This window comes from Cajanus cajan, chromosome 4 (assembly GCF_000230855.2).
Source record: "Cajanus cajan strain Asha chromosome 4, NIPB_CcT2T_4, whole genome shotgun sequence".
NCBI classification, from domain to species: Eukaryota; Viridiplantae; Streptophyta; class Magnoliopsida; order Fabales; family Fabaceae; genus Cajanus; species Cajanus cajan.
The window spans coordinates 70,202,715-70,219,343 of NC_138520.1; the positions used below are offsets into that span (position 1 = coordinate 70,202,715).

General features: G+C 31.6%; 1 protein-coding gene across 2 annotated transcripts; it reads right to left on the reverse strand.

Annotated features, from left to right (window-relative positions):
* Window positions 1-632: 632 nt before the first annotated feature.
* LOC109802498 (5'-3' exonuclease family protein) lies at window positions 633-5,716 on the reverse strand. 2 transcript variants are annotated; one of them, XM_029272191.2, is made up of 8 exons: window positions 5,378-5,716; window positions 4,168-4,341; window positions 3,457-3,627; window positions 2,995-3,176; window positions 2,594-2,834; window positions 2,289-2,445; window positions 1,698-2,161; window positions 633-1,145 (listed from the first exon to the last, which is right to left on the reverse strand). In XM_029272191.2, exons 1-8 carry the CDS (start codon window positions 5,570-5,572, stop codon window positions 885-887), a joined length of 1,845 nt encoding a protein of 614 aa, XP_029128024.1. In that variant the 5' UTR covers window positions 5,573-5,716; the 3' UTR covers window positions 633-884. The 2 variants fall into 2 exon arrangements, with proteins under 2 accessions (XP_029128024.1, XP_020219482.1); XM_020363893.3 differs by having other exon boundaries at window positions 2,289-2,424; window positions 5,378-5,714.
* Between the last annotated feature and the right edge of the window lie 10,913 nt (window positions 5,717-16,629).

The window sequence follows — 16,629 nt, forward strand, 5'->3', positions numbered from 1 at the left end:
TTATACAGCCTGAATGAAGGAACATGACAGTAGATTATTGTACTTAGGATATCATTTTGGGTAGTTATTATTCAGCTTAAAATTTTAAATGTTTGAATGTTTTTTGTGGCTAGATGAAATTCCAATGCTACCTTCACGCTTAACAATTTGATCTTTTAATGAATAAAATGTTACTTTAAACATTTTATTTTGCATGTCACTTCACAACATTAATATTGATGTTAGTATACTTCATCACATTCATTTTAATATCAAATACAATTTATGTCATTAATCATCATTTTCATTTAGCACTCAAGAGTATCTATAATGCAAATTACTTAACTATGTATCTTAATTTACTTTCTTGAATCTCATATTATCATATCAAATTTAAGCAACTCAAACAACTCATTACATTTTACTCTAAAAATTTTAAACAAATCTTAAATTTTGCCTGGATATGATTTACTAGTTTTCCCCTCTCTTTTCTCAGTTTGGTACTGTAAAAACAATTTTTTATTCATTAGCTAACATATCTAATATAACTATACAAGATATGAAACTTTAATTTAAGATATCATGTGGGTCACGTAAACTGACTCCAATGAGTAAAAAAAAAAAAAAAAAAAGACACCTGTAAGTGGATGCTCTAAGTACAATATTGAGATGTTGAATTTCACATATCAATTTAAATAAGAAACATCATAATACACATAAATATCTATTAAAATTTCTGGATGTCCCCGTGGGTTGCACTAGTCTGGTTACATATATACTCACAGGCCTATATTGAACCTAACAAAATTATAAGGTCACCCAATACAACTCTATTTTACTGCTTCAATATCTACTTATTAATGCCAGTAGATCCAAAACTCAAGCATGTATACTAAATATAGACACTAGTCAAATAAAAGGCGACGCCTCACAGATTTTGTAAGCTTAGTAGGACTACTTGACATTTTCCTTTTCATTTTTGAGCCTCCACTGCCTTGGCTATCAATATTCTTGGATGACCCTTCTCCTTGTTTTGCTTGACGATGTTGAACTTTGGTTGATGGGTAGAACTCTGTAATGTTTAGCTGAATACTCCTTGAAATTGGTGACGCTAAGTTTTCATTTTCTTGTAATCTTGACATTGAATTCTTGCTTCTTTTCTGTTCCTGCAAATTTCAAGCACCAAAGTTTCTTGATAATTAATTATATAAATATATGCAAGTTAAAATTATAAAAAGGACATCCCAAAAGTATTTAGAATGTGGCTAATTGAGTCAATAAGAGGCTAATCAATAGATAACCAGCAAAGTGGATGATTAATCCTGAAAGTATTTTACCAAGTACTTTCGTTTTTGGTAATTTCCCTATGATAATCCCCCTAAACCTTTTATGGCCATTATACTTGGATCTCTTCTACCAACTGCCAAAATTATTATACTAAAATCCCTGCATACTTCATTATTACATTACAATTCCTTCCCAATACCTCTTAAGGAAAAATACTGAATTGTATCCCAAATTGATGAGATAGTGTGAGCTTATCTATGTAGTTATGCACACTCCGAATAGGAATCTATTTTTTGAAAGATTCCGACTTCTCAGGCTTAGTTTCAAATTCTTAATAATGACCAAGAGGGTCCAAAAATTAGGATGCTTGGATATATTAAATTGACAAGGCAAAAATACAAGGCATAGGGTAAATGGGAAATAATAAACACCTGTTCCTGCCAAAACCTTTTGACTTCTGCTGGAAAAGCAGCTCCTACAAGGTCCATATTTTCATCTGTGAGCAGAAAACTACAACCATCATCTTCATGAATCACAGGAACATCGCCGTCATCTAGTAGATCCAACGTTTCATCAAGCTCTCTGACATCTTGTTGCACACTGGATTCCTCTGATGGAGCTTTACGGACAGTGCTGCCCCTTGCCTGTTTCCACTTGACCACATAAAACTGATGTCCATATCTTGTCTTCACACGTTCTATGGAATCAAACTCGTATTGCCCAAATAACAAAGTTTCTGCAGTAGTTTTAGTCATATCTCTCAAAAAGATGGTGGACATCATTGGGAACATTGTCCGACGAATGTACGATGGTTCCCAATGCTGATGGAAATTTAAAAAATCAATTAGCATCTCAACATTGGGTTTTCCCCATGTAATGTGAAGGTTATCACTTCCTGCAAAGGGATGTGTATAAATATAGAATAAGTGGCCATACAATAAATAACACACATGAACAACACTAACAGAGTAATCATATTTAAAATATATGATTGAAAAGACTGATCTCGCAGTTCAAATTACCAGAAAAGTAACCATTATCATTGCATAAATACATATCAATGATTTCTTCCTTGGGAAAGTTTGGCTCCTGTGCAATCTTGTGACAAATTTTTGTGTGCCAATTTTCCAGTCTTTTTTGCTCCTTATGTCTCCTATTCTGCCAATCAAATATTAAGTGCTATTGGAAATGTAAATAAAAGTATATTTTGAGCTACAGCATTTAATTCAACTAAATGTAAAATAGCAAATTTAAAATCAAGTGACATGGCTTTTTGAAATACTTCTTAACAGTTAAGACAGTAATCAAACTGATAGTGAGGTCATACCATACCACAGGAGAAGCAATCACATTTAAAACCGTCTGGTTTTTGCTTGCAACCTTCATCATCCTTAGTGACACAATATTCACAGGAAAACTTCACGTGATCTGTTTTGCTGCCTGGATGCCCACAGAATGAGCAATGAGGTTGTTTTCTATTTGGGGAGCTCTCACCCATATCCATATCTTCCTCAACTTTAATGCAGATGGGAATTTGTGAAGTATTCCCTTTGCCTATCTCATGTAATCTGCGTTAATGATAATTGACACATTGTCAAGACCAAAAATATTTATCCAGGTTATCTAAGCCTCACTTTATGACCACTATTTAATTTCTAAACAAAAAGGCCAAAATATAATTAAAATTTAATAAAATGGATAGAAAAAAGGTTTATCACGAGTTCATACCTATTCAATATATCATCTTCACTAAAAGCTTTAACAAAACGAAGTGCATAATCAACCCCAATCCCTCGAACACCATTCATATCATGATCATTTCCAGCCAAAAGAGAGATAGCTATTAAGTGTTTCCTCTTCAATCCAAGCCCAGCTTCAATATCTGACATACTGTAGCATTCAAATGGTTCCTGCATGAAATGAATTTCTCAAACTTACTACAAAAATGAAAGTAACAAGTACGCAGGCTAAGAAAACTAAGAATTAAAGTGATCAGACAATATTAGTATCAAGGTTCATGCTACCACATTTAGTAAAAGCCATCTGGCATATAAACATGTTGACTAAGAAAGCAAACATAAATGCAAGAACTATATTCAAATAGAAAAATCATATTTCATATAATTAATTACCAAGACATTAAATGAAAATATGAAATATAAAGAAAATACAATGAAGATGGTCACTTACTTTGGAATTGGGACAGAAACATTTTATAATGCATTTGGCCCCAAAGAGGAATGCATCACTATCAGCTGTCATGCAAGCATCCACATGACCTTCACTATTTAACTGAGCACAGAGTGCTTCAGCCTCTCCTTTAGCCTTTAGTACAGGCATTCCAAGTAGTTCAACTAGTTCCTATCACCGTAGAATACGTAACTATCAGGAAAAGCCTCCAAAAGAACAGGGCCAGCCCAAAACATTATTAGACCTAAAGCAAATCTTTTGTGAGACTTTTTTTTAAAATTAATAATAATATATTTTGATAAAAAAAATTAAAAAAAAGTAAAAATGCTTTAGAGATGAACCTTTAAAAAAATATATATATTTGTATATCTAGTGGAGATGGACCTTTTAGAATGAGCTTTTAAGAATACAAAAAGTGACTTTTGAAGCATGGACCTTGAAAAAATATATAAGTATTAATGCAAAGTAATTTTTTTTTGAAGGGGCCTAAAGCAAGGGCCTTATTGGCCTCATGTTTGGGCCAAAGCTGCAAAAGAACTAAGAAAACAAATACAAAAAACCTGCATCCATATCTAACAAGTAACTACAGCGTACTTGGTATAAGATATATACAAGTAAACATTAGGAAAGCAAATTTGGACTAGTATAGCTGATGAATGCCAAAATAGTTTCAAGTTTATGGTAATCATCAAGGTAAAGCAAACATCGCACCACACATTCTTGAACACGGCTTGAAAATAAACGGTTCCTCTCAGCTGAAACACCTTCAGGCACCGGCAAGCTAGCCAACTCAATGCCAGAAGACCGGAAATATCTCGCAATCCTGGCCTGTGATTTCAACGGCGATGGAGTCCCATCAACAATGAACACAGGAAACGCTCCAAACTGAAAAAAAACACACCATATCATCGTCATCAAATATCAAGTCCATCCTTTGTGTGACCATTCCATATCCAAGCTAACTTAACATACAATATATAAATAATAAAAGGAACACTAATTCAGATTAACCTCCATCACAATGAATGTCACTCCAATCCAATACCACCAAAAAGTATGTTTAGTCTACATCAAATATAAAAGGAACACCAACTTAGATTACCCCCATCACAATGAATGACACTCTAATCCAATACTACAATCTAAATCATTAAAACTTAATAGGTGTTTTTTTTTATACAGTAGTGGGGACACTAAGGTTTGAACCTGAGACCTCATACAGACTACCTAAATCTCCCACCAATAGGCCAGCCCTGATGGGTTAAACCTTAATTGGTGTTTCTTTCATACAATAACTGGACAATAAGGTTTGCACCTCAGACCTCATACAACTACCTAAATCTTCCACCACTATGCCGGCCCTAAAGGATTAAACCTTAATTAGAGTTTTTTATTTTTTATTTTTATGCAATAACGGGACAATAAGATTTGAACTTAAGACCTCATACAAACTACCTAAATCTCGACACTGGTGGGTTAAAGTTAAACTTTAATTGGTGTTACTCAAGAAAACCATACTCAACACTATGCCAACTCTGCTGGGTTAAACCAATACTACATACTACAATGAATGACACTCCAATTCAATACTAAAATCTGAATCATTAAACCTTAATTGGTGTTCTATTTTATACAATAACACAACAATGAGGTTCAAACACAAGATCTCAAACAAACTAACCAAATCTCCCACCACTAGGCCGAACCTGATCAGTTAAACCAATTAACCTTAATTGGTGTTGCACAAGAGAACCATACTCAACACTAAGCAAAACCAAAAAGGTAATAACACATTTTAACACAATCATGTGATTAAACCAACCAATTAACCTCAAATTTTCCCTTATTCAATCAAAAGGGTCCAACAAAACCCAAAACCTTTCCCCAAAGCCAAAATTCACATTCTAATAAGGTAGAGAACCTTGGAGAAGAGATTGATGGTGCGGAAGAAGGTAAGCCTGAGGTGGGGTTTTCTGACATGTGCCTTGATGGCAGTCTCATGCTGAACAATCCAGAACGAAAGGTCCACAGCAACTCGCTTGTTCTTCAAGAAATCAAAACCTTCGTTGCGCGCATAGGGCTTCAGCAGGTCCCAGAAATTACCACCAACCCCCATCGATTTCAGCCTAATTGCGATAAAGGGTAGGCGAAAACATCGTCAAAATTCAATCTTGCTCTGAAACCCAGTGGACGAGTTGTGTGCTAGGTTTCGTATTTGGAAGAATGCGAAGTGTGTGTTACAGTTTTTTTTTTTTTTTTTTTTTTTTTTTTAGAAAACGAAAGAAAGAAAATATAGCCGTTGGGTTTCTTACCGTTACGGTTCGTTGAAGGTGAAAGTTAAGAAGCCCAATTGGGTTTATTGGGCTCAAGCATTGTGCACTTTTGTGCTGCTGGGGGAAATATTAAATGGTGTATTTAATATAATCTGCTTTTAATTAAGTTATAAATTAATAAAATATGATTTTTAATTAAGGTACGATTTCACTTTTATTTTTTTAATTAAGGTACGATTTCAGTTTTATTTAAAAGTTTTACTTCACTTAAAATAGTTTAACTTCTATGCATTTTGCTATTTTTAGTATAAAAATTGTATATTACTAGTAAATCAAAAAACTTTAATATTATGAATTTTTAACAAATGATGCATTGCATTTAGTTCATATTTTATTATTTTTATGATATTTTATAATAATTTTTAGAAAACTAAATATTTATATATTTTTAAATTATTATACTATTAAGTGATGATTTTTGGACACTCAAGTAAATGAAATACTCTATTAACATTTCTAATTTCACTCTATCACTCTCTTCTTGTCACACTGATACAGTCATAATTAATTATACCAATTACTTATGTAATTGGTTATCTCTTCTTTTATCTTCTAACTCTTAAGGTATAACCGCTTCTTGGTTGTTCATACACGCGCGCACACACACACACAGACACACACAGACACACACACACACAGACACACAAACACAGACACAAATACATACACAGACACACACACACAGACACACACACAGACACACACAGACACACACACAGAGACACACAGACACATACACACAGACACACAGACACAGACACACAGACACGGACACACAGACACAGACACATACAGACACGCACACAGACACAGACACAGACACACACACAGACACAGAGAGACACGGACACACACACACAGACAAAAACACACACAGACACAGACACACACACACACACACATAGACACAGACACACACACACACAGAGAGAGACACACACACAAACACACACACACAGACACACACACACACACATAGAGAGACACAGGCACACAGACACAGACACAGACACACACAGACACAGACACACACAGGCACACAGATAGAGACACACACAGACACACAGACACAGACACAGACATAGACACACAGACACACAGACACAAACACACACAGACACACACACAGACACACACACACAGACACACACACATACACAGACACATAGACACAGACACACAGACACAGACACACAGACATAGACACAGACACACACACAGACACAGACACACAGACACACAGACACAGACACAAACACAGACACAGACACAGACACACACAAACACACACACCCACACACACACCCACACCCACCCACACACACGCATGCACGCGCACACACAAACAAATATATATATATATATATATATATATATACTCTACTTTGTATTTATCACCTTTTGTAAGAAATGAAAATCTCATATTCACGTTGATTAATAACGTATTAAGTTTAATTAATGCCAAGAATCTAAAATTTAAAGATGAAATTAAATATTGCATAATATTTAATGGAGTATAAGAATAATAATTAGGATATTATTAAAATGTTTCCATTTTCCATTTTACTTTATTCTTATATTTTAATTAGGAATATTTTTAATCATGTTATAATTCTTTTTGACTTTAGAAAATATCTTTTCTAGTTTGCATTATGTTTATACCCAAAAAAATCCTATCAATAATGAGACTTAGAACTTTTATATAGTGTTAGGTTGGAAGAGAATCAAAGAATTTTTTAAAAAAAAAAAACTTTTTATTAATTTAATTTTTAGGAGGGGAGAGAAGAGAACCAAAATATCTTCTAATCTAATTTTAAATCTTCTCTAACATTGGGAGCATTTGAGAGAGGAGAAAAGATAGATTTTAAAATATTTTTAACATAATATCCAAAATATTCTTATTTATCTTATTACATTTAAAATTATAAAGATAAATAAGGTAAACTTATAAGCTACCTAGTAGATCCATTAATATCAAGTGTAAGTCTAAAAAATTTGTATGTAATTTTATATCTTTAATAACTTTTGAATAATGCAAATTTAACTAATTTAACTATTGAATTATGTGATATTAAAGATCATGTATATCAAATTTCACATAATTTAAATATTTTAAGATATGTAATCCAAAAATAGATATTTACACATATTTTAAATATCATTTTACTTTAAAATAAAATAATATAATAAAATACTAAATAATTTTGGAATCATTTGAAATTTGATATATATGTTCTTGGGTATTATATCACATAAGATTTAATGTAAATTTTTAAACTTAAATCTGAAGTTAACAATTCTTACTCAAGTTATTTATATATTGGTTAGAATTGAGTATTTTTTTTTTATAGTTTTAAAAATTAGTTAAACGGACCCAAATCTTGTGAAAATTGGTCAAAAATTAATTTGAATTAGTACATAAGAAATATTTTTTTAATTATAAAATTTAATTTAAAATATTTATATCTTAAATAAACAAATTCAAAAGAATAATAAATTTAAATAAATTATTTACGATAATTTTCTTATAAAAATATAATTTAATAATTTACATTAATTTACAATTTTATTATATATTGATTTACAATTAATATTTAATTATAAGGTTAAATTATATTTTTATCCTTTATCTTATTTTTAAGATTCATTTTAGTACTTTATCTTTTAAAATATTCATTTTGATCATTTATTTTCTTGATTTTGGTTTATTTGATTTTTTTAAAACAATTATTGTTGCCAATTTTAAAAAACAATTTTTAATATTTTTCTATTGATTTGAGACTTGAAACTTGTCTTAATAATTTATTTACATGATATTATTAAACACAACTGAAGTTTAAAAAGATCTCATAAACATGCTAAAAATTGTGTTAAAATATATCTAGTAGCATTTAAAAAATAATATGAAATTATATATATATATATATATATATATATATATATATATAATATTTTGATAGTTTTTTTGACTTATTTTTTACAATTTTCATCACATTTATACACTTTTTTTTTGAACTTTTCGATTAAATTCAATAATTTTCATATAAATAAATTTATTGAAACAAGTTCCAAGAATAAAAAAAAATATTAAAAATCATATTTTAAAATGAAAATTTAATATTGTTTCATAAGGAAATCTTTTTTCCAAATTTAGGAGATATATGATTAAAATAAGTCTTAAAAATAAGATAAAGACAATAAGTAAAATTCAGTCTTATAATAATTATATTAATTTTTTAACTAAACTATTAAAAAGAGAAATATAAATAAAAAATTATAAAAGTTTTGATTAGATCCCACCATTAAAATAAAACTTATAAAAATGTATTTGAATTGTTTAAAAATAATGTGACATAATATACAAGATCTATATAAATTAAATAAAAACTTTGTGTAAATTGCTTATAAAAATCACGATCGAAGATATCATCAATTAGTTTTATTATAAGAGCTGTTATAGGTCTATAACAATTTTAATAATCAATTTGTCGGTATATTATCACACATTGCAAGTTTTAATGGGTGCATTAGACCTTAATTTAATTATATAATTATCTGTTTTTTTTAATCAATGTTCAAAAATATAATATACGAGTATATTTCATTAATAATATAATTTAACAAAACTTAATATCTGTTAAAAAAAACTTTTAATTGCCCTGTATAACTAAATTATTGCCCTATGTAACTAATTTTTGTGAGCATTCATGGAATTTCTACCCAAAAGTCATCTTCATTTAGAAGACGTGATTAGCAATATAGATTCATATAATTACATATTATAATATTATAATAAGAACAATTTCATTCTACAGAATAACTGCCAATGGAAAGAAGAAAAAAAATCAAACTGTTGAATTTTTATTTTGTAATCTAAAGTTTTTATTAATTGATAAGAAAGGACTAATCTTCTTCATTACTAAAATCTATTTAAAGATTTAACTTATCTCAACAAAATATACCAAATTATACAATACAAAAAAATTATATACAGTGATATATAAAAAAGTGTTATTATACATACAATAACATATTTGACATATAAAAAGTGTTGTTATAAAAATTGTTACTATAGATACAATAATATAAAAAAGTTTTTGGTTTTTAAGAAATTGGGCAAAATTGGATTCTGCACAACTGCAAAATATGATATTGTGTCGAGTGCGCCTTTAAGGCGTCATGCGTAGTTCTAAAGGAGAGGTCTTTGTCTCACTCACACTAGGCGTATGATTGGTGGCATCAAACTTGAGGAGAGAAACTCGTCTCTGGTTGGAATCTCGTTGGGCTTGGGTTGAATGGCATCGAATGTGAGGAGAAAGATTCGTCTTTGCCTAAGTTCACGTTGGGCACTAAAGCGTGTGGCTTTAGGTGTGACTCAGGCAAAGAGCTCTCTGCCTGATCGAGGCTGGGTGTGGATGTTGCCATGCCAAGCGTGATTGTGGGGCACTCTCTACCTCAACTATGTTGGGTGCACAAGAAGTGTGACATCAGGCGCCTAGTGAGTGACATTAGGTGCTTAGTGAGTGGCATTGAGTGCAAGTTGAATGATTAGAATGATGTTATTTAATGATGTTTTATGGTTCATTAATGGTGAGTAAGTTGTATGATGAAAAGTTGGTTCTAAAGTTGTAAGTTTTTTTACTTATTTAAGTGGATTTATCATGTTGTTTGCTCAAGATGTGAATGTTGTAAAAATATATGTTGTTTACATTGTTTAAGTTGACATGTTGTGAAGTTGAAACCTAAACGTTGCATGTGTTGTATGTTGTTAAAGTTGTTAAGTTGAATGCTGAAAGATGAATAAGTTGTTAAGTTGATAAGTTATATATATGTGGGTTAAATACATATCTTAGCTACGACACATAGAAACTAGAGGGGAGTTAAAGATATTTTCAAACTTAATATCCCATTATATGAATATACGTTGTAATGCTCCAACAGCCTGATTGAACCCTTCAGTAAGTAAGTTGACCTTTGAATGGGTAAGTTATTTTTTAGTTGTCTCATCTAGGTTCTATGTGGTATCTGTGTGTGGGCAAGATCAAGACGCGCATATATAAAGCGACCAACTGAGTAAAGTACGAAGTCAGGGGTTAAAATCCCTAACCTAGTATCGAAAGGTTGCGATATTTAGGGTAGTTGGTGGGCTATTCTCATAGGTGACTTAGTTAAGTTAGCTAATGTCATGATAGATTCATACCCAAACTTTTTTACCTTAACATTGTACCATACTTCCTTGTTTGAGTGGCAAAACCTAAGAAATCAAACTAAGTTGTCTATACCTAGCTCTCTTATGAGGCCTAATGCAGTAATATACCTGACCTGGTTGAGGTAGGCCTAACGTTGTGATTTATTATGGATAAACCACTTAAACTGTTGATCCTAGTTGTAGGAGATCTTCCTAGTTGATATGTGTGAAAACACATCGATTGTATCTATATGTATATAAATTATATTCTTTTATTAAAGTGAATGATAGTCAAATGAGTTTTTGTATTATTCTATGTTGTTTGTGATATATTGATGATAGAAATGTATATGTGCATATACTAAAAGTGGTTAAGTTGAAGGTGTAAAGATTTAGAAGTTGCTACCCGATAAAAGTTGAGTGTGATGATGTTTAGTGACTATGTGTTTGTTAAGTCTCATTTATACATATGTTTAGATAGAAATTATTGAACAATTCCACTCACCCCATGCACCCTTGTAACATAATTGTTCTCTTTTTGATTCATTTTTTGTGCTGATATAGCTAACCCAAAATTTATCTAACAATACCTTGATACACCTCATTTTGTGTGCAGGTATTGAGTTAGAGAATTGAGGATAGAAGACCCATAGGATTAGAAATTTAAGGAGCTAAGGAGCAGGAAAGAGTACCTGTGCCGGGCGCAGACTACCCGTGCCGGGCTTGAGAGGCACAGAGTATTACCTCTGCATTTCAGCATTGCGTCGAGCGCAAAAGCATCTGCGCCGGGCGCAATTCAAAACAGAGAGCACTCAAAAAACTCTCTGGAAGACATTGCGCCGGGCGTAATTGTATCCTCGCCGGGCGTGATTCGAAACAGAGAGTAATTACCTCTCTGGAAGACCTTGCGCCGGGAGCGAAGTATAACGCGTTGGGCGCGTAAACCCTATCCTGCCTCCCCTAGCTCGTATTTGATCAAGTCTTCGAGGATTTTGCCCCTCATTAACACATTGGGCGAGTTCTAGGAGCTGAGGAAGGGATTCCCGGTGCTTGGGACCGTTCGTGTGTGGGTCTTTCCTTCGATTCTTCCATCTCTATTTTTATTTCACCCTCATTGTTTTGAGCGGTTCTACCCATTATTTTGTGAGGTTAGATGTAACCAACGATACTCTTATGTAATCCTTACGTTTTTAATGATATATATACATGTTGTTTCATTTATTGTTGTGTATGTTTCTATTCTTAATGCTTGCTTTGGATTGATTCTCCTTTGCTTGATATAGAGTCCATTGTGTAAAATATCCTTTTGAACTAGCTTTGAAACAAGTACTTAGTGGGAAATGTATATAGGAATGGAGTTTGGCCCATTAGTAGTCTTAAACCCTAACCCGTAATGCGGGTGTAGGTATTGGATACTCAAGGAATTGATATTCATTATCTACACCTAGGCTCTTGCTCCAAGGGATTAGGTTTGAGTAAACTTATGGGTTGACTAAGCAATGAATGTAATAAGAGAAGAAAGATTCATTAATGTGACGTTTGGTGATATCTGACCCCACAATCTTACAAAATCACGATACCATTTCTATCCCTTCCACACACACACAAATAATTTTATAGTTTTAACATTCCATAGGTCATAACCTTTATTTGAATTGCATGACAATCTATGAAAATGGAATTATTCTTTAGTCACGAATAGTCAATAAATGCTTATTTTACCTACTAGTCACTGTGAATACGATATAAATTTACTACTTGTACAGTCGATACACTTGCCGTGTTTGAGTCCGTTGAGAGAATTAAAATGATTTACAATAATAATAAAATTAGTTTCAACGGAAATCTCAAGTGTTATATTGTATCTATAATGAAGTTGCCTAGTTGTATACATTGTTTGAGTGCCTTAAGTTGTTTGATGAGACCTGATATGATGTAATGAATGATGTTCATTTTAAGTTGTTTATGTAGCATGTTATTGTATGAAATTTATTTTGTATCACAAGCTTATTCTGTATTTTACCTTGTGGTTTGGGACTACTATCATCATACTTGATATAAGAGTAAGACATGATTAACATGTTGAGTGATGTTGTTCGATGGTGAGTCACACTGGAGATGACTTTCTTTTGGATGTTGCTACCTTGAGGTAGTTAGGTCTTGTATAAACGCTTGACTGACGACTGGGTTATCATGTATATATTAGTTACTTCTTTTGTAATAAGTATATATGTTCAAGAACAATCGTTTTATTTCTTATATATGACTACTTACATGAGATTTACCTACTTATTGCATGATATACTAGACTCACATTTGACACTAGTGCTTCCACTTAGTTGTCGTTAGATCGTAGTAAACATAGTGATTAGGCAAATTATTACATTATATATCACTATAATTTATACTAACATTTTTTAACAATATATCAATATATATATATATATATATATATATATATATATATATATATATATATCATTAAATAAATGTCCTTATGTAACATCTTCTTAAGTGATAATTGCTTGTAAGTAATGTATTAACCTCAATTAGTAGACATGGAAAAACTCAAATAACTTGATTTTCGAGAAATATAAAAAGAATTGGTTTGTCTTCAATAGCACCTATATGCACATTTTGGCTCTTATTCCAATAAAGAAATTTTTTGACAACATATTAATTTAAGGAAGAATAAGAACTCCTATAACCAAAGGCACTTCCATGTGCTTTGGCAGAGTGGACTCAAAGTTGGCAAGCTCGTACAAAGCACGAGAAGTCGCCATCTTTACATAACGTGTAAAATGCATGCAGTTTTAAAGAGTAATATTTTCCATTCTCAACACATTTGAGAGTCCTATACCATTTCCATTTCACATCTTTCAACATTTTTCTATTTACATTCATATTTTCGTTTTGCTAATTTAAGTTTATGATCAGTTCTTTGTTAGTTATCCTTCTTTTTTCCTTTATTCAAAATAATATATGAAAAATCAAATAAAATTGATTTAACGCGATTTTCGATCGCATTTTGCATGAGGAGTTGGGCGTAATAGTGTTGATTAATCTTTCTTGATTGTCTAATTTAAAAATTGATTAACACTCTATTCGTCTTAATTAATTGACTTTTAAATCTACTTTCTCTCATTAGTAATATTTAATACAATTTATAATTTTAAGAAAACAAATACTGAAGTACTAGCGCGTAGGACTAGGAGCGTTCAATAATTCAATGGATTCAAGTTCCAATTATAAACAACCTCAATTGTTGTCATCCAAATATGTCTTATTTACCTTTTTTTAAGAAAATGTCTATTGTCATTCATTTTAATTTTGTGTGTGTGTAATTTATTTATTATTTATTGGGGCTAATAATTTTAGCATTTTTTATACATATTTAGTAACTATTTATTTCAGAGTTTGATAAAATTGATTTTGACAAAATAATTTTAAATTGTTTAATGTGATTGAGATGGATGTTCAATTTAATATTTGAACTATAGTTCATTTTTCTTTGTGCAAATTGTAATATTGTGAGTTTTAGAAATTTTTGTTGATTTTTATTTAAAATATGTGTTGTTATGTTAATTGTTATTTTACATTAAGAGATCTTGGAATTAAAGGAATTATTTATGAGTTTAGGTAGTTGAGAGTTTCTCTAAATAGAAGTTCAGTTTGATCATAAGGGAAAGTGTATATAAGACTTCTTTTGAATTTTGAGTCTTATAAACTCATTTTTTTTAGGAATTATTGATGCATGCCTCACAGGCATGAGGGGGTGTATTGGGAAAAACCCAAGTCCCGCCAATCCTAGATCATTAAAAAGGGTCACCCACCATTTATCCACGTACCAAGCCCAATAGTGCTGGACGTGAGGGGGTGTATTGGGAAAAACCCAAGTCCCACATCGACTAGAGATTAGGCAATTGAATAATATATAAGTGGAAAGTAACCCTTACCTTACAAGCCGGTTTTGTAGGGTTGAGTTAGGCTTAATCCACTATTCTAACATGGTATCAGAGCCAAGCCGGTTTTATAGGGTTGAGTTAGGCTTAATCCACTATTCTAACATGGTATCAGAGCCATTTAGATCCACTTTAAAAATGGGCCACCCACCATTGATGCATGCCTCACAGGCATGAGGGGGTGTATTGGGAAAAACCCAAGTCCCGCCAATCCTAGATCATTAAAAAGGGTCACCCACCATTTATCCACGTACCAAGCCCAATAGTGCTGGACGTGAGGGGGTGTATTGGGAAAAACCCAAGTCCCACATCGACTAGAGATTAGGCAATTGAATAATATATAAGTGGAAAGTAACCCTTACCTTACAAGCCGGTTTTGTAGGGTTGAGTTAGGCTTAATCCACTATTCTAACATGGTATCAGAGCCAAGCCGGTTTTATAGGGTTGAGTTAGGCTTAATCCACTATTCTAACATGGTATCAGAGCCATTTAGATCCACTTTAAAAATGGGTCACCCACCATTGATGCATGCCTCACAGGCATGAGGGGGTGTATTGGGAAAAACCCAAGTCCCGCCAGTCCTAGATCATTAAAAAAGGTCACCCACCATTTATCCACGTACCAAGCCCAATAGTGCTGGACGTGAGGGGGTGTATTGGGAAAAACCCAAGTCCCACATCGACTAGAGATTAGGCAATTGAATAATATATAAGTGGAAAGTAACTCTTACCTTACAAGCCGGTTTTGTAGGGTTGAGTTAGGCTTAATCCACTATTCTAACAATATAAGGTCAAATTTAATCATTAATCATTTTAAGGTTTCAGTGAAATTATGGATCACTTATTACATCTTCAACACTAGTTTATATGGAAGGATATAAAACATTAAAGAAACTAAATTCGATCTCGAGTCCTAATTAGTTGGAGCAAATGAACTTAATTAAGTGTATCACTCATGTAGAACAAACGAATTTAAATTTTATATATTTTAAATATAATTTCTATACTAAATAATTTTAATTTTAATTTTGATAATAATTATTAAAGCTAATGATTTTAAATTATTTACATTAAGAATACATATTTCAAGCTAAATTCTTATACTATATATACATTTAAATATAACATTTGTCAACTAATAATTTACTTTTAGTATAAGAGACAAAAATATAAATATAATCAATATTTGAGATGATTTATATGAAAAGGAGACGATGAATACAAAAATATGAAAAAGGAGATGAAAAAAAGAGTAAATAGCTCATATAATGAGTGTAACTATCGTTTAATTATAAATTATGATATATGATATATTTGTTAACTTTTATAATAATTATATTAAAATAAATTATCATTTTTAATCGATTGGTATGTCTAAAAACTTGCATTGAAGTTATTTGTAGAATATATGTATCCAAATAAACATATTTAACTTGTATTACTTTCCATCTTTGCGAATTTTCTTTGATAATTTTTGGTTAGAAATGAAACCTATCTCGTGATCTGTTTTACTTTTTGGGATTGAAGGATATTGACACGAACGAGGGCGTGACTGAAACGGAACACCACATGTTGTATAATATATATGGTTTACAACTCATTTGAAATTTGAAGCTTTAGCATTTGGTTATGTCTCAATCACTTCTCCACGACACTTCTTTGTATTCTTTCACTGCCTTTTTTCTTTTTCC

Coding starts and splice junctions, on each gene's coding strand:
- LOC109802498 (XM_029272191.2), bottom strand. CDS start 5,572: ATGGGGGTTGGTGGTAATTTCTGGGACCTGCTGAAGCCCTATGCGCGC. Junction 4,342..5,377: donor CCATCAATCTCTTCTCCAAG/GTTCTCTACCTT, acceptor GTTTTTTTTCAG/TTTGGAGCGTTTCCTGTGTT. Junction 2,162..2,288: donor TGATAATGGTTACTTTTCTG/GTAATTTGAACT, acceptor ATCCCTTTGCAG/GAAGTGATAACCTTCACATT.